The 18,982-nt window shown below is 37.7% G+C and overlaps 2 protein-coding genes and 1 pseudogene across 2 annotated transcripts; 1 reads left to right on the forward strand and 2 right to left on the reverse strand.

Moving 5' to 3' along the window:
• Nucleotides 569-4,923, forward strand: LOC109326935 (annotated as a pseudogene).
• On the reverse strand, nucleotides 6,275-9,519 carry LOC109326373. The gene is made up of 4 exons (XM_019559062.1): nucleotides 8,927-9,519; nucleotides 7,462-7,874; nucleotides 6,656-7,017; nucleotides 6,275-6,604 (listed from the first exon to the last, which is right to left on the reverse strand). The coding sequence occupies exons 1-4, from the start codon at nucleotides 9,517-9,519 to the stop codon at nucleotides 6,275-6,277; spliced, it is 1,698 nt and encodes a 565-aa protein (XP_019414607.1).
• On the reverse strand, nucleotides 11,286-14,420 carry LOC109327229 (protein CPR-5). The gene is made up of 5 exons (XM_019560311.1): nucleotides 14,012-14,420; nucleotides 13,276-13,332; nucleotides 12,970-13,005; nucleotides 12,108-12,836; nucleotides 11,286-11,987 (listed from the first exon to the last, which is right to left on the reverse strand). Exons 1-5 carry the CDS (start codon nucleotides 14,291-14,293, stop codon nucleotides 11,457-11,459), a joined length of 1,635 nt encoding a protein of 544 aa, XP_019415856.1. The 5' UTR covers nucleotides 14,294-14,420; the 3' UTR covers nucleotides 11,286-11,456.

Consider the following 18,982-nt stretch of genomic DNA (forward strand, 5'->3'; position numbering starts at 1 on the left):
ACCACCTTAGTTTATAAAAAAATTATAAATCTAGAAATAGAATCAAATTCCACTTTTTCAAATGATAATATCATCAATTGTTATCATATATTAATATAAATATAGTCTAAAAACACACTTATATTGAAGATACACCTAATTTTTAAGAATCGACTTAGTGTGATAATAAAAAATGTAAATGAATTCCCTGAAATGATTTGAAAGATAATATATTGAATAGGAAAGTAGTCCTCATACAAATATTTCTCAGGCCAAATCATTCTACATATTCTATTGTAAATAAATCATTAGTAAAAAGTACACTAATAATAATTATGATACAACGATACCATAAAAGCTTGGTAATAAATAATAATTAAACTGATGAAAAAATAAAAAACAATATTGAAATTTCAATCATAACCCCGTTGAATAAAACTTTCCCCCGCCTCTTTCTAGAATGAAATTTGCGCCTTCTCTTGAAAAATAGTTTGGACCATCTCTTTCCCTCCGCGTTCATTCCACGCTACGAAACTAAAACCATTGCTGCTCTCTTATTTTCAATTTCTCTCTCTACATTTGATTTGAAATTTCAATTGAATTGAATCACTCTCTCTCTATCTATCCCACTGTGAAGAAAGGAACTAAGAGGAAGACGAAGCAAAACGACGCAGAATCCAAACCTGAATCCGAACATAATAAGAAGCAATCCACCAAAGCTACCTCTCGAGCTAGGAAATGTAATCCTTCCAAACCTCACTCCGAACCTCAGTTCTTCGAGGATAAGCGAAACTTGGTAATTTTTTACATGTTTCTGTTTTCCTTTGAATTTGTTGCGAAGTGAACAACGTTCATATTATTAATATCGGTGTTTACATTAAGGCCTGTTTGTTTTAAGTTTTTTGCATAAAAAAAGTGATTATTTTGATAAAAGAACCACTTCTTACACTTGAATTTTTGCTTGATTGAGCTTTTACGAAGAAAAAAAACAGAGCAAAAGCTGCAAAAAGAAGCTGAAAAAATCACTTGAAGAATAATTCCTTAAGCATAAACACAGGCATTTAATCTTTATTGAGGTAAACTTATTGGAGTGATGCCATAATCCAAATAGAAATAGTGTCCAATTTAGCATAGTGGTGACATTTATGCTGTGAAACTTACCAAAATATGCTTAATTACATACAGTCTATGAAGCACGGATACATATACGTGTGTCGGATTACTCAGATAGGATACATATCCCATACTTCGACACACATTTTTTCTAAAATTGTTTAAATAAGTTGCTTGATTATTGGGATGTTGCTTAGCTTTAATTTGATAAAACTAACTCAAACGCTTTTCAATTTTGAATTTTGCAGGAAGATTTATGGAGGGAAACATTCCCTGTTGAAACAGAGGTTTGTTAGTTTTCTAAAGTATGAGCCATTTCACAAAGCCTTTTTAGATTAAAAAAGTATCACTTTTGACATTCATAAAGCTTGTTTGGTTGAATTTTTACACAAAATGTGTATCCCATAAAAAACTGAAATTAAGTTAAGGATAAGCTTAACCAGGAAAATGTTTATGCCTTTATGGAGAATCATTTTTTCTAAGCCTAAACAAATGGCCCTTTATATTTTTATAAAATGATTATTGTGCTGTATTTTTTCTGACTGCTTCACATTGTTATGCAATGCCAGTGGGACCAATTAGATTCTGTCTACCAATATAAGTGGAATTTATCTAATCTGGAAGTGAGTATTGTCGCCAACCACAAGTTTTTTCTCTTCTTTGTTTTTTATTAATAGTTTTGAAGTTCTGGCTTTTATATTACTAAAGTTGATTAATATTTTGGGTGCAGAATGCATTTGAAGACGGTGGTGTTCTACATGGGAAAAGGGTTTACCTTTTTGGTTGCACTGAGCGTAAGTACCTTGCAAACATTGTGTTTCATTATTTTGCTATGGTGCAGGTTGAATTTGATAGTTTGTCACTCCCCTTATTTGGTCAGTCTATCTTACATTTTGTCCATGTTGAGATATGCAGCTCAACTGGTCTGGTTTAAAGACGAAAGCAAAATTGTCTGTATTCCTGTTGTTGTAGCTGTAAGTTGTCAAACTGGCCTCTGTGGAGACATGAATAGTTGGATTAATTGATTATTGCTTGAGTTTTTTGCATGAGAATTAGATCATTTGATTTTGCAAATAACAATACTTATTAGTGCTTTCTGGCTGTGATTTGTGTCACTCCTTGTGGGGCATGGTTCTAGGGCAGTAGGGCATATTAAAATAATTGTGCTCAACTTTTTTGGGGGTTCTGGTGTTTCCATGGAAATGCCAGCTCATAAGTTGAAAGTGACTAAGTGTTGGAATTAGCTTTATAATTGTATCTGTTTGGCATTTGCAAACGTAACTTTTCAATGTTCTTGTAATTTTACAAATGTTTCAAGTTTGTTTTGCAAACAGGTTGTATCACCTTTCCCACCATCTGATAAAATTGGGATTAACTCAGTTCAGAGAGAGGCTGAAGAGATAATTCCCATGAAACAATTGAAAATGGACTGGGTTCCATACATTCCTCTAGAGAACCGGTATTCTTCCCTATTTGTCTACTATTGGTGGTTACTTTGATATTATCATTTCATTTTTCTTATTTTTAAATCTTGTTAAGGAAACATTTCGACGTGGACATCTCTGACCTTCTTTACTTAAATTTTTCCGCCTTCAACAGAGAAAGCCAAGTTGGTAGACTGAAGTCTCAAATATTTATCTTGAGTTGCACCCAAAGAAGGTATTGCTTTCTCTATCCTTCCCCCAGTCTTGATTGACCCTTGATTTAGCATGTTTATTAGCAACTTTATCTCACCTGTGATATGAATCTGTGTGATTTAAGGCTGCTTTAAAACATCTGAAGTTGGACCGTGTAAAGAAATACGAGTACTGCTTGCTTTGTGAGTGTCTGGCTTAAGAGTATAATTTGTCACTTCAATATGTATCCCTATTGTATAATTGCGTGCAAAATAGTGGAAAGAAACTAAATGACATCCTTTTACCATTATTATGAAAGGATTTGATTGAAATCCATTATTCTTTCCACAGATTTCTACCAGCCTTTTAAGGAAGATGAACTTGAACAGAGCACTGAGGTTCAAATAATATTTCCATCAGAGCTGAAACTGGTAATCATGTTTGAGAGAACATCTACCACATGAACTGACATTCTTTGGATAACTTGAGATCATTTTTTGTGACATATTGAATCTTCTAAGTACTCTCTGTTGACAGGATAGGCCAGTGCTATATTTGATTTTGACATGAATTCTTATCTTTTGATTTTTGCACATATTCTGTGAATTTGATAGGGAATTAGATGAACTTGAGGTAATGAATTAACTTTCTGATGTTTGTAGTTTAGGATATGCCACATTAACCCTGATAGAAGCTCTAGTTTAGAAACTAGAAAGATGGTCATTTTTTTAATTTTGTTTTTTACAATCATAATAGCTAGTTCTCACAATGCCTGACATTTTTCTAATAGGAGCTTCATTGTTTCTTAGGCTTGTTACCATTGTCTTATATTAGTTAGCATGTTACTATGTTATTGAGTTCTAAAATCTTCAAGTTTCTCCACTAAGAGGTGGGTCCTTTAATGCACTAAACATGAGGAGAGAAGGTCCTCTGTTTGTTTCTGTCCTACTGTTTCTCCATGTTGAACCTCCTACAAGATGATAAAGATAAACGACATCTAGAAAAGAATAGGAAAGTAGAAAAAAAATTCATGCCCTAAATCGTTCTATATTCCACAGGAGTTCACTGATAAGCTCCTACAGGAGGAAGAATTATCAGAAGATTAAAAAGATGCCTTCAAGGTACCAAGTTATGGAAAATTTATAGTTAATTTGTGCTTTCTAACACTTTCGAGCAAAAAGAGTTAATTGACCCTTTTACCGGTTTAGGAATTTGTCAAGGAAAAAGTACATGAAGCAAAGAAAGCTAATAGAGAGGTACTTTTATTTTTGGCTCTGCAAATCATGTTTCACTGCTTTCTGCATTTTAACCTATTTCATCTCCAAGTAGGCAAGGGAAGCTCGAAGAAAAGCCATCGCAGAAATGAGCGAGGAAACTAAAGCTGCATTTGAGAATATGAGATTTTATAAGTTCTACCCAGTGCACAGTCCAGATGCACCTGATGTATCAAATGTTAAGGTAGTTGTTTTGGCATTCTAACACAGCTTTTGAGTTTCAAGCTATGTATCTGACTTCCTAAGCTGACATAAAGGCATCAATTTGTGCCCTTAAAATTGATAATTCTTTCATGAAACATTAAGACTATGGGTCCGTTTGCTACTGAAGTTATTTTACTTTCTGTCATAAACTTCTAGTTGATTACATTCAGAATCCATTTTCTTGCACATTAAATTTAACAGTACCATTCTTTGTGTTGCCATTCTCCATTCATTAACAGGTATTATGGAAAGGTTCATGAGGTTCTATAATTTCTCTCCAATACCATAATGGCTTCAACTTTTGCAAGCTTGTTTTGCCTGTCACCATAGAGATTTTGTTCTCTTCCATTCAGGAGCAACCCCGTGACGCCTCGTCATATTTTATTTGGCGGTGTAAGTTGTTTGAAGCAACATACATCATAAAATTGTTGTATCTTACAGATCCCAGAGAAACAAACTAAATGTTAAGATAAGATTGGAAGAATACGAGACATTATTTCATTCCCAATTTGTAGAGAATAGCTGAGTTCAGGATCTGAGCATCAATTTGCCTGGCTCTTGCTTGCTTTTGTTTTGACAGATTCTTTTTCGATTCAAAATTAGTTGTATGGCAGAGTTTCAATTTGAAGCTAATTGAAGAAATGAATTCATTCTTTCCTTTTAGTATGCTGTTCTTGTAAAATCAGTGTATGAAATACATTGTTAGTTGAGAAGGACAAATTGTTGGATTCCTTGAATGAGATGATCTACAAGACTGTTATTTATGTTCAGGTTCTTACCATAATAGTTCCTTTTAAAAACGATGTTTTGTCTTCCCCTTTATTTCCCAATAAAATCCAACTCCAAGAGAAACCCTAACTTTTTCAGATATGTTGAAGGCAGCTTCAAAACCTTCGAAAGCCATGTACCTTCTTCTCCCCAAATGATAATCTACCGTAATCATTACATAACCTCAGCCTATGCCTATAACAAAAAAGGAAGTGCATATTCTGTTACACGGTATGTATCAGTAGATTTGATTAATCAAAAAATATTTAATAATTTAATTTAAGAGTTTAAAATTTATGTATTGACGGTATAAAGTTTGTATTTTGTCAATACATCATCTACCATTAGTTTGTAATACTTTATTTGAAAGTCAACCATAGCTGACATATGAACGATGAAGATTTGCTAACTGTGTAAATAACACACTTACACTATGAGTGTATATATAAATCATTAATTTAATTTAATTTAAATACATTTGTTTCATTTCAATCGATCACAACTACATGATGATATGAGATATATTGCAGGACATAAGATCTTCTCTCAACAAAAAGGGCTACAGGATGTTGCTATTTGGGATTTTGGATCATATATATATAATTGGTTAAAAAAGAACCCATGAAGAAAATTTATTGCTCCCACAAACCCAAGCATTAAATGCTGATAAAATAAGAAATAATTGGCAAAATTTAACTATAATAGCAGGCAAAAGGCGTACTTAAGAGAAATTTATGTGAGCTGATATAAATGAATATAAATTGGGTAGTGATAATGGTCATACAGGAGCAGGGAACATGGATTTGCACAAGTAGATAAGGAACTACATGCTCCTGTGTAAGAGGAGACAAACAAAATGCTAAAGAAGAGAGAAGATTAGCCAGAGTAACTGAAACTTAAGAATTTGTTATTAATCAAAACTGATCTTAACAAAAGAGAAACGTGCTACTTATATAGTAGCTAAAACTAAAGGCTTAAAGTGCCAACTCACAACTTTGGCATACACAAATAGTTACAACTAATTAACTGAAATATTATAATACTCTAATATACTCCCCTGAATTGGCGGGAGCTATTGTGAGAGCTTCGAGAATAATTAGGTAGCTCAATTGATTCCAGGCACTTGTAGTTGATTTCTCAAAATAACAAACGGATTGTTTGGGAGAGGTTTTGTGAGGATATTTGTCGTTTGATACTCTGATAGTACATGCTTCACTGTAAGAGTTTTATTCTGAATTTTGTCTCGAACAAAATAAAGATCCAGTTCTATATGTTTAGTCCTATTATGTAAGACTGGATTATGTGACATAGCAATGATGCTTAAATTGTCAAGAAAATTGATGGAGTTTGATAAGAGAAATGGAGCTTTTTGAGAAGATATTCAAGCCACATTAATTCCTGAGATGTCAAGCCCAAACTTCTATATTCTGCTTCTGTGCTAAATCTGGATATAGTTTGCTGCTTCTTTGACCACCAGTTGACTAAATTTGGACCAAGATAAAGATAAGCACCAGAATTTGATTTTCTGTCATCTATATCAGAGGCCCAATCAGCATCACAGTAGGCAATAAGAGGAAGATCAGAATTAATATTAACAGAAGTGATAGTTAGGCCTAAGTGTTTGGTTCCTTGAAGATACCGAAGAATTCTCTTAATAACAGTCCAATGAGAATTCAGAGGTTTAGCTAGGAACTAACATACCTTATTGACAGAATATGTAATGCCAGGTCTAGTAACAGTGGCATATTGTAATGCTCCTACAATTGATCTATAGAAGGTAGGATCCTCAAAGTCATCTGAACCATGCTTAGTGAGTTTGCAATTGGTAGCCATAGGAGTTATGCTAGCTTTAGAAGTGGACAAATTTGCCTTGTCAAGAAGGTCTCTAATATACTTGGTCTGAGACGAGAAAAGAGATCCATTTTTCTGATGTTTGACTTCAATACCCAAGAAATAGTCTAACGGCCCCAACTGTTTTAGAGCAAATGTGCAACTAGGATCCTTAATCACTTGTTTGACAAGAGAAGGAGAAGAACCAGTTACTATTATATCATCCACATAAACTAAGATGTAGAGTTGATGAGTGTTCGAGATATGGATAAACAGAGAGTTATCACACTTGTTGATTTCAAAATTAAGTTTGAGAAGAGAACCCTTCAATCTTTCAAACCATTATCTTGATGTTTGTTTTAAACCATAGATGACTTTATGCAACTTGCAGACTAGAGTCTTGTCTCCTTGTTGAAAACCAATTGGTTGAGTCATATACACTTCTTCATTCAGGATTTCATTGAGGAATGCAATGTTGATGTCTAGTTGTTCTATCATCCAATGATGAGAGACAGCTAAAGTTAGTAAAACTTTTATGGTAACTAGTTTTACCACAGATGAAAAAGTTTCATTGTAGTCTACTCCATGCTTTTGATGAAAACTTTTGACAACAAGTCTAGCTTTGTACTTGTTGACAGTGCCATCATGATTCTCTTTAATTCTAAACACTCATTTACAACCAATGGCTTGTTTATGGGGTGGAAGGGGAACCAAGGTCCAGGTTCCTAGAGCCATGAGAGCATCATATTCCACCTGTATGGCTTGCTGCCATACTGGTTCAGCAAGGGCAGCCTTGGCACTGACAAGTTCACAGTTGGTTAAATGAACCTTGGGAACAATGTTTTGAAAAATGCCAGATTTTGACCTAGTCTGCATTGGATGAGAAGAAGGAGGAACCATAGTAGGAGCAGTTGAATCCTTGGTTGAAGGGGTAGAGGGAGAATATTCAGAACCCAAAGGAATAGGAACAGGGGATAGTGGGATAGACAAATCAGGAGAAGAGGTTGACAGATTTTCAAAAACAGGAGAAGAAGGAGATGACATGGAATGAGGGACAGAGGACAAAGGATGAGCACAAGGAGAAGAAGGACTGGGAATAGATGCACCGGAACAAGAAAGCCATACAAGGAGTAGGATGAAATGATGCAGACATAGAAGAATCAGTGAGAGGAGTGGTAATTGGTCTAGAGAACTCACTTGTATAGGGAAAAGCATGTTCATTGAAGAGAACATCTTTTGAAATAAAGATTTTGCCATCTTGAGAAAGACACTTGTAACCCTTATGACTTAGGGAGTACCCAAGAAAGATGCACTATGAGCTTCTAGAACTGAGTTTATGTTTGTTGAAAGGCCTAAGCAAAGGATAACAAGCACATCCAAAAACTTTTAGAAAGGTATAATCAGGTAGATGACCAAACAAAATTTGATGAGGGGACTTGAGTTTGAGGGTATTGGAAGGAAGTCTGTTGATGAGAAAAAACTGATGTAACAAAGGCATGATCCCACAATGACATAGGCGGGTGAGCATGACTCAATAATGTGAGACTAGTTTCAACTATATGCCTATGTTTGTGTTCCACAGTACCCTGCTGATGATGTGTGTGAGGGCAGGATAGCCTATGCACAATTCCTGAAGATTTTAAGTAGGCACTAAAAGGTCTAAATTCTCCTCCAAAATCACTCTGAACAACTTTGATAGAGTGATTAAACTGACTATGAACATACTTGAGAAAATACTGAAACAGAGTTAATGTTTGAGATTTCAATTTCAAAAGGAAAATCCATGTGTGCTTGCTAAAGGCATCAACAATGGATAGGTAATAACGGAACCCTAAAACTGAGTAAACAGGTGCATGGCCCCATAAGTCCACATAGACTAAAGCAAAAAGGAGAATTATAAACTGTAGTGGAACTGGGAGCATGAAGTTTATGAGCCTTGCCCATACAACAGGAAGAACAAAAATCAAGTAATGTTTTATTTACATGAGGAATCTTACATTGAGTCAAAACATTCTTTACAATTGTCTCATGAGGATGACCTAATCGAGAATGCCATAGGGAAAAAATTAGAAATTGTACTAGTTGAATTACATTGTCCTAAACTAGATTTATTACAATTGGAGAGTGTAGAAATAGGCAAACCAGTGTGCCCAATAGTGTGAGTAAAGATAGAAGGAGAACAATGAGACTCTGAGCTTGGAACAAGACCATGAAAGGCAGAGTCCTTCCTTGGTGAGAGAACCATGAAGCAAAATTTCGTTAGTAACCTCTGATTTCACAAAACAAGCATTAGAGTGAAATTCAAAGTAACATGAATTTTCTCTAGCAAACTGTGAAACACTTAAAAGATTCTTTGTAATGGAAGGAACCAAAAGAAGATTATGTAGAGAAATAGTAATATTAGAATTGAGGTTAGAGGTAAAGGAGGAGTTCCCAACAGATTTAATTGGAATTCTAGTGTCATTACCCATGTAAATCTGATCATGACCAAATGACTCAACCGGTTCATGCACCAAGGAAGCATCAGCAGTTAGATGATTTGTGGCCCCAGAGTCTGGATACCAAGTTATATGTCTTGAGTCTCGAGGAGGAGGAGCTTCACGATTTGCAGCTTGAGCAGTCATAGCATACAGTTGATGAGTGTATTTGTGTCTAGAGTTTGGGCCAGGCCCAATAAGAGAGTCCCCAGTTGGATGAGCAGAAAAGTGTCCAGGGTGTCCTGTATTAAAATTCATAGGATATTCTGGATAAAAATGGGTCGGATAACATGAAGGCCCAAAGTTGGAATTGATGGAATTGTAGTGTGAGTGAGGTGGCTGACGTGGCACATAGCTGGTGGGCACTGAATGCATAAGCTAGCCAGAGGCTCCAGCGTATGTTAGAGGCCCTCCAAAGTTCAGAGGCGCCCTCCAAAAGTTCTTCAACCACGGTGGCGACCATTAAAACCACGACGACGACCACGATTTCCTCCTTGATAGTTGTCGGAATTGCCAAAACCAGCAAATGAAGGAGGAGCTTGAAAATCAGACATAGGAGAGTAATATGACGAATGAGCCATTGGTGAAGGTCGAGCTTGAGAGGTTACTGGTTTGGATGAAATCGGTGATGATTCTGAAGCAAGATTCACCGATGAAGCATTAGATAGAGCTGTATGCTTATTCTTCTCCAGTCTTGATTCATAGGTCAATAGAATGGACTCAAGATTGTGAATCGATGGATGATCAACTTGACTCTCAATGGAGGTGATGAGTGGCTGATATTCTTCATTTAGACCGTCAAGGACATAGTCAATGTGTTCAGAACTAGAAATAGGTGTTCCAATGAAGATCAATGCATCAACTAATCCTTTGATCTTAGTGCAGAACACAAACCTTGCGAGATAGAGCGAAGTTAAGAGCATAATTGTCTGCTTCGAGCCTTGGTTTGAGAATTGCAATAGGAGTCAAGCTCCTCCCACAACTGCCACGAATGTATACAACCTACCACACGAGGTTGCAAACTCTCAGAAAGTGAGTTCAAAATCCATGAAAAAACAGCTTGATCAGCTTCTTCCCAACGAAGATAGGCAGGATTCACTATGTTGATGAGACGATCATCATCATTCAGAAAACAATGCGGAATTTCAGTACCTAACACAAATCGATTTGCACGATTTGATGTTTAGGGTTGCAAGCACGGAATGTCTCCAAACCAGATAGTTTTTCTCTATTAGTTTCATCGAAGGAATCAGAAGAACAAGAGGTGAAGAAACCACCTGAATCGGCGACACATCGGAGGGAGAGAACGGAGGAGAGGAAGGACAGGTCCAAGTGTTTAGGGTGGCAGCCATGGCATGATACTATGTAAGAGGAGAAAAATAGAATGCTAAAGAAGAGAGAAGATTAGAGAGAGAGAGTAATTGAAACTTAAGAATTTGTTATTAATCAAAACTGGTCTTAACAAGAGAGAAACATGCTACTTATATAGTAGCTGAAACTAAAGGCTTAAAGTGTCAGCTCACAGCTTTGGCATACACAAACAGTTACAACTAATTAACTGAAATATTATAATACTCTAATATCATGTAATAGGTAAGCACTTAAATAAACTTAATGTGAATCATTAATATTTTCCACATAAGAATACATGTCATCTTATTAGTAATTGAATCAATCACTTATCAACTTCCCTTCTTCCATCAACACATTTATTTGACAAATTTTGGTTTTAAAATTAAGCGTTCTATGTTTATCAGTCATTGAATCAATCACTTATCAACTTTTTCATTTGCCTGTTATAATTGAGGTTAATAGGCATAACAGAATAATTATGTAAACATAAGCATAAATCATAATATACTAAAAGTTTGAGAGATACATCTTCAAGCATCAAATACTCATATTATTAGAGCAAAGCTAAATGACATGCCCCTTATAGCCTCATATATTTAAATAGATTACAAGAGTGATACAGCATAAAATGCAAAACAAAGCCAGTGAGAACAATGAAAATACTCATAGCATAGCTCCAAACATTACACCATAGGAGAAAATAATTAACACATTGTGGACTAAATAAAAGTACATGTGGGCAAAATACAACAGAGTGCATGGTTAGTTGGGTAACCACAAGCTAAGCAGATCTTAGGCAATGGTCTGTGTAGCTACAATGTTTTCCATGACCAAACAGTGCCTTACCACTCGGGTTCGTCGGAACCTAATACCTTGAACAAAAAGTGGTCTCTCCATTGACTTAGAGTAGCAAAAGGCATGGTACCACAAAACACTGGTAGAAACATGAACAAAGTAGCATAGAACAAAATCTGGCGAATCCAATATGGAAAAAATGTACTCCCCCTTGTTGTCTTCGATGCTGTGACTGGTCCGTGAAGGATTGGGTACAAAGTGGATGTGAAAACAGTACATAAGAAATGCAGCAAACACAGACCTTCCCAATATAAAAGCCATACGTAACCGTTCCCTCCCAGTGTAGCTACACACAGCTTGCCAAAATAGCCACAACCAATTCCCAGTAGCAAAAGAATGAAAGTAATTGGCATAGTTTGAGATGTCATTGTCGGCCGCTGGACAAGCAAATACGCAATTGCAGAGATCATCAAGACACCAAATACCATTCGGCTCATAACTTGAACTTGACACAAAAATACATGCAACCTTGAATTGAAAGAGGACACTGACTTAGGAGTCCACCAAGAAGAAGCTGCCTATAAAAGAAAAAGAAAAGGAAAACACTATTAATATTTACCAACCGAGCAAAGGCGTGCTGCAAAATAACACGGAGCTGAAATCAATTGGAACCCGGAAAAAGTAAAGATTATACTCGCCTCAGTTGATGGTGTACATGATCCAGTAGCTTCAGAAATCCTTTCATAGGAATAAACATATGCAGCATATAAAAGCGAGGATGACATAATAAGCAGACCAGCGATAAGACAGTCTATGCACTTCCTTTTCAGTTCCCCATATCTCATATCTTCTAACTGAGTCTTAAACTTTTCAGCTTTGAAAGATGCCTTCGACACTCCCATTGCTAACCTTGACCTCTCTAGATTATTCAAGTCGTAGTGGAGAGCCAATTGTGTCTCTTTTAATTTCAACTTTTTCATTGCAAGGCCAAGTTCAAATGTCTTGAGGTCATTAGAACGACATTGCTCCACAACAGATTTCTCAAAAGTACTAATCATAGGTTTATTAATTACACATTCAGAAGAGGTCGATGAAAAAGGAACCATTAGGTTTGATGGTTCATGCAGAGTAAGACCACGACTAACTGAATCCACATGAAAGTTCCCCTTGATCTCCTCATCACAAAATTGATCTTCGATTTGAGCACTAAAAAATTCCTCTGAATGACTGTCCTCTTTGAGGACATCACTTGTTCTGTCTCCTTTGTCATTAGACAATATAAAACTTGGAATTTCCATCTTCATAGTATTAATTTTTTTCCCTTCATTGCTCGCAGACGATTCATAAATTAATCTAAGAGTACTCAAAGTGCTACCAAAAGATTGTTCAAAGTTCCTTGTCAGACCATCTAGCTTGTCTCCATAAACCTGTGGTCGGATAGAGATTAGACATAGAGATAACTTTAGTAAAATGGACTTCGCTTAATGTTGATATGAACTGCTAGAGAAATGCAGTGAAACTGCAATCAATGGGATGAATCAGCAAACGATTCTGGCTTACATTGGATAGAGATTTTTTGATAGCAGATGTGCACATCTACAAGGGAGACAAACAGTGGAACAGTCAAGGTTCAAATCAATAAATAAATGTCAAGCAGCCATATCAAAACAGCATAATATTCCACATGTTATTGGCTATTCCATTAATGAATTATATTTCGTAATTTTCCCAATTATCAAAATTATAAAAAATAATGTGATGTGTTTCTATAGAAATGCTACATAAACAGCATATAACAGTATTTTAGTGCATAAATCATACTCAAACATTGTTAATGTTTGCTTTAGAAATAGGAAAGAAAATTACCGCTGAAAGATGATCGGGGGACATAGTGCCGGCTGCTGCATCTCTTCTATACAATACCTACAAAAATATTCCAATGCACAAGAACAAGCAATATTTGTAAAAAATTAAACACTTATCAGAATTGATTGTTTTAGGCCTTATCTTGTCATCAGTATTGAGTTAAAAAAAGACAGATCCAAGTGAAGCAACAATTTTATGTTACAAAGAGCTATCAATGGTGCATGTCAGCCAAGCCTGGCAGCGCATTTGTGCATTGTGACTATTCACAGCTATAATAACAGAACAAAGTGGCATAATTTGTCTAGTAGCTATAACTTTTTGAGCTAGTAACATGCTAGCACTTCAACAAAACATTATCCAAACCCACATTCAACTAATACGTGCGTGGAACATTCTAACAGCAGAGAGCAATAAAGAACCAAAAATCAGTTAATCAGAAAGAATGTAATGTCCATGCACCATCTCCATAAAGATTTATAGAGATTACACAGTGAATATATCATCTATCATTCATTCCTATTACTTGTATTTAGGATTCAATAATCATTGAATATGAATGGTGCATAAAAACTCTTACAATGCACATTGTTTTTTTCTCAATGAGAAAACGAACACATTAAGACAAACAACTTTTCAGTAATAAAAAAACAGCTTTAAGAACAAGATGATAATAAAGGAACGAAACTGGAACACAATACATATATGAAATGTTAAAAGATTCGATTTTTAATCAAACCTGAGCCATAACAGCGGCGAAGGACATTCCAAGAGGAAGCCCAATAGCAGAAACATCACCCTTTATGCGACGAACAACATGGACTCTAGGGTTTCGTCGTTTAATTTTACCCTTTTGCAGTGATGATGAAAACGACGACGTTGCTTCTGTAGAATCTAAATTAGCGTTACCCTTGATCAAAGTTTTAACCTTTCGTTTACGAATTGGTTTCTCAATCTCATCGGAGTCAACATTGAAGGTGGTGTCGGTGGTAATAGAGGAAGATGAAGGAGTGGGATCCATGAAATTGAAGATGAAACGACGACGTAGAAAGAGAGCGAAATTTTGAAATACTGACCCAAGTTTGAACTGTCAATGTCTGAGAGTAACAATGGTAGTTTGAGATTGAGCATAGCACGAGGCCTGCTGCATAGTGCATATATTTATACGGATGATCAGAATGAGTCTCTTCCTTTTCATGAATTAAATCTTTGATATTTGATCTCTTATATTACTAGATCATTTGTTGATATAGATTTATAGTATAAGAGTTTAATATTTGTATTTTAAGAGTATAAGAGTTTAAATTACACTGACACCCCCTGAGTTTTAGTGAAATTACACAAATCACCCCTCATTTTTTTACGCCTACACAAACCTCCTAGTTTTTATACTTTTATTACACTCACCACCCCCGCATGAGAAATTTGTATAATCTTTTAAAGAAAAAATATGATAAATGCAATTAAGTTAAACAAAACATGATATATTTTTAGACAAGTCCAAATAATATACAAATCAATATATTTTCGTTATTTTTTGTTACAAAATGCATCAACAGTTCTAAAGAAATATTGTTTAAATCGCTTTTATACTTTATCGTAACGAACCAAAAATAATAAAAAGATATTGACTTATATATTATTTGTACTTGTCTCCACAATATGTCATGTTTTGGTTAACTTAATTACGTTTATCACATTTTTTGTTTAAAAGATTACACTTATTTGTCGTGCAGGGGTTGTCGGTGTAATAAAAGTATAAAAAGTAGGGGGTTTTGTGTAAGTGTAAAAAAGTGAGGGATGGTTTGTGTAATTTCACTAAAACTCAGGGGGTGTCAGTGTAATTTACTCTTTTTTATATTGTGAATGCTTCCTTAATCATTATTTATAATATTAATTTAAAAATCAATGATAATTAAAAATAAGTGATATTATTAACAAAATAAAAAACTCTCACAATATTAATATATAGAATTAAACTTTTTATCAAATCATAAGTAAGAATATCCACCTTTTCATATTACAATTTTTGTTCTTAAATAGATTTCACAATGTTTTTATAGAACAATGATATGAAAGTGGAAGTGTAGCTAAGTGTTGTATTGATGTTTATTGTAGTTGTTAATAACAAAAGCTAACAAAAAAATTGGGGATATTAAAAAGTAGTATAAATATTGAAATAATTTCCTTGGTGCATACCGAATAGAATGGGATATGATGGTCTATAAATAAGGAATTGTGAAGTCTTAAATTCAATAACTAATCATATTTTTTTTTGCATGACTTCCATATTTATACTACTTTTTAATATCCAACTACTTTAATAGGACTGATGTATGAGACTTTGTCTATATTATTTTTTACTTCTTCCTTTACTTTCTCCTCTCATATATAAAATTAGGTTTTAGAGTGTTGAATAAGAATACTTTTGCTAAGTGTTCTTTACTAGAACACAGAGGTACTGACAATGGTTGATCAGCTGTTGAGGAAGGAGAGTTGGACCCTCCGGTGGAGGTACCTGAAAAGGTTCTCCGACGATCAAGTCAGTGTGTGAACTAAGTGAAAGGGAATGTGAGAATAATGAAGACAGACAGCAATAGAATGAGTAATGTTAAAGAGTGAAGAGATTGGATACTTCCTGTTGGTAGAGATCCCTATTTATAGAAGAGAGAGTTGACATTGGGTTCTTGGCTGTGGTGCGACGCGTGGCCGACCAAAGGTGTTGTCGGGAGTTGCTTTACCCGTGTTAGGCGGTCTGCTAGGACCGTACACTGTGCCATTCTTGTCTTCTAGCATGTGGTTGGTTTGGTAGCCGTTCTGCAACCTCTCTGCTGTGCTGGCAGGTGGGTTGGTGAAGTACGGAAGGCATGTTGTCTCTTAGGTCAACTCTGGTGGTCCCAACAAGCGGGGCCCACCTCGGCGACCAAGCATGGGACTCTTCGGTTCGCCGGGTAGGAACAGTTGCCCCCAGTCTGCCAGGATGCTGGGCGAGCATGCTGGGAGGCTCTATACGAGCTTCGTTTGATTTGGGTGTGGGATCCGCCCTGGCGACCAAGTTTGTGACTACGTTGGGCGAGCTTGTCGAGAGGCGGTACCTTCTTCAGGGCGGACTGACCGTATGAGGTTTGGCGACCTGAGGTTGAAGGGGCGTTGATTGAGTTGGCCAGGGCGCCGGGCGAGGCCTGTTACGGATGCTTTTGGACTGGGTGATTGTCCCGTTGGGCGTATGGATCTATCTTGAGTAGCTTGGCGTCTCTTTGAGACTTTATGACGTATTTTCTTAGTTCCTCGTGCCACGTGGTAGGTATTAATGACCTTGGGTAGTGTATCAGCTAGAGTGGGATGTTTCATCATTATCTACTGTGACCCTTAACGTCCGCCGAACTTTATTGTGTCTTGAGAGTGACCGCTGGTCACTTAACTGCCAGCACGTGGCACGACCTTTGGATTTCGCCGAATTTTCCTCGTTTTTCGGGTTTCCATTGGATTGCACTTGAGTGTTTTTCTACGGTTCTGATGAGGATATGGATGGGCCTGGTAATTTGGCCCATGGTCCAGGTTCCTCTATAAATAGAGGTTCTTGTGACATTTCCACTTTTACGCATTTTCAAAAACCCCTGAATTCATTCTGCGATTTCTTGCTTCCAGTGTGATCTTCTTTTGGATTCTTCTTAATTCCAACTTCTTCAAAAAACCCAGGTAACCTTATGTTCTTCATGGTTTTCATTTGTGATTACGAGTCTGATTCCGACGTGGAGATCCTTCTTGGACCTCCACCGTGTTTCCAAAAATTGCCACCTTCGTCTTACGCATTGGTGGAGGTTCTCCTTGAATTCATTCTGCGATTTCTTGCTTCTCGTGTGATCTTCTTTTGGATTCTTCCAACTTCTTCAAAAAACCCAGGTAACCTTATGTTCTTCATGGTTTTCATTTGTGATTACGAGTCTGATTCCGACGTGGAGATCCTTCTTGGACCTCCACCGTGTTTCCAAAAATTGCCACCTTCGTCTTACGCATTGGTGGAGGTTCTTGAACCGTTGAGTGTTGTCCCTCCCCCTCCCAGAGGTGGAGGTGCAGGGTTTCACTGGAGGGGTGCCGATGATTATCTAGCCTCACTGCGTGCCAAGTATGGGCTTAATTTGAGCGGCAGTTCCGAGTCTGAGTTTGAGTCTGAGTCTCGGTCTGAGTCTGAGTCTGATGACTCTTGTGATGGCAGGTTCATGACGATGAGGACATATAAGTCAAAGGCTCCGCAACTGTCTGTTCCAGCGGAGCTGGCCGGGGCGGATTCCCGCTACTGGTGGGTGGACAAAGAAGTGCTTGGGACGCCTAGCACATTCCCCTATGGGAGTTCCCTCAGCCTACCTGTGGCCAAAGAGACGTTTCATGGTTTCGAGGCCAGTGCTCCTAAGTCAGTGGAGAGGGTTTGTTATGACTTCGCCGAGAAGAGGAAAGATAAGTACACCTTCTTCCTGTACGAGGCGTACGTACGGCGCTTGGGGCTTCGTCTCCCACTGGAGGAGTGGGATATTCAAATTCTGGTACACTTGCAGATTGCACCGAGCCAACTGACCCCAAATTCGTGGGGGTTTATTCGGGCGTTCGAGATCATGTGCCAGGCGGCGGGCTTTCCTTGTACTCTAAAGCTATTCTTCTGGATGTTCCGGGTCGGTCATCGCACCAATTCCGATGAAGAAAAGGAAGGGCGCCATGGGTGGATGAGTTTGATATCTCGGCCAAAACGGGGGTTGCTCACGCCGTTTTCTTCAAACGAGAAGAAATGGAAGGGCGGGTATTTCAAGGTCAATGTCAGGCGGGCGTGGAATGACTGGTGCCTCAGCAAGTCCCGCGAGCCGCGATTCCCTTTTTCTTGGAATGGGGACATCCATCAACGCCCTTCCAAGGGCTTTCTGGTGGAGACCAGGGACTTATCTCCGGAAGAGGCGAAAGCTGCTGAACTCATAACTTACTGGATTGACGAGGGGGGAATTCTTCCTTGTTCGGCGATCCGCGATGGGGGCGGGGCTTTAGTGGACCTTGTCGGTGGGTGGACCGGGTTCAACTTCTTTTACTGCTTTGCTTGTATGCATTTGCTTATCCTGTTATTAATGTTTTTCTTCTTCTTTGTGCAGTCGAACTAAAAGCCAAGATGAGTGAGAAGCTGAGGAAGAGTATTCTTTTGAAAAGGACCGCCGCCTTGGTTAAAAAAGATGCTGCTTCTTCCAAGCGTCAGAGAACGTCATCTCCTACTCCTTGTCCTACTGAGGGGTCCTCCCGCCAGACAGATACGCCGCCCTCTTCAGAGAGTGGGGGGCCGCCTCAGAATTTGGTGGAACAAGAGCTGGTCCAAAAGGCTCCTGAAACGCCTCCTGTCGTGCCGACTGAAGCAGTTCTTTCTGCTGAAGCTGCTGGAATCCCTCCGCCCGCATCAACTGGGGACGAAGCCGGTACTTCGGCGCCCCCTCCTTCTGGGCAGACAGCTGGAGAGGATGTTGGTCGTTCATCTGAATCGACCAGGAAAAAGGGGGCTAGGGGAGTCAGGACCGCATTTCCCCTGTTAGTGTCCCTAGGGTTATTGAGCAGGCGCTCCTCAATGTCAATGCCAAGGAGACTTTCGATAAGTTACCTCTGTCCGTCCTGCTGCAAAACGTGAAAGGAAGTGATGTTCTTATTGCTTCTATCCAGAAGTATCTGGAGGTGGATGGGGTTC

Source organism: Lupinus angustifolius, chromosome LG14 (genome assembly GCF_001865875.1).
Source record: "Lupinus angustifolius cultivar Tanjil chromosome LG14, LupAngTanjil_v1.0, whole genome shotgun sequence".
NCBI classification, from domain to species: Eukaryota; Viridiplantae; Streptophyta; class Magnoliopsida; order Fabales; family Fabaceae; genus Lupinus; species Lupinus angustifolius.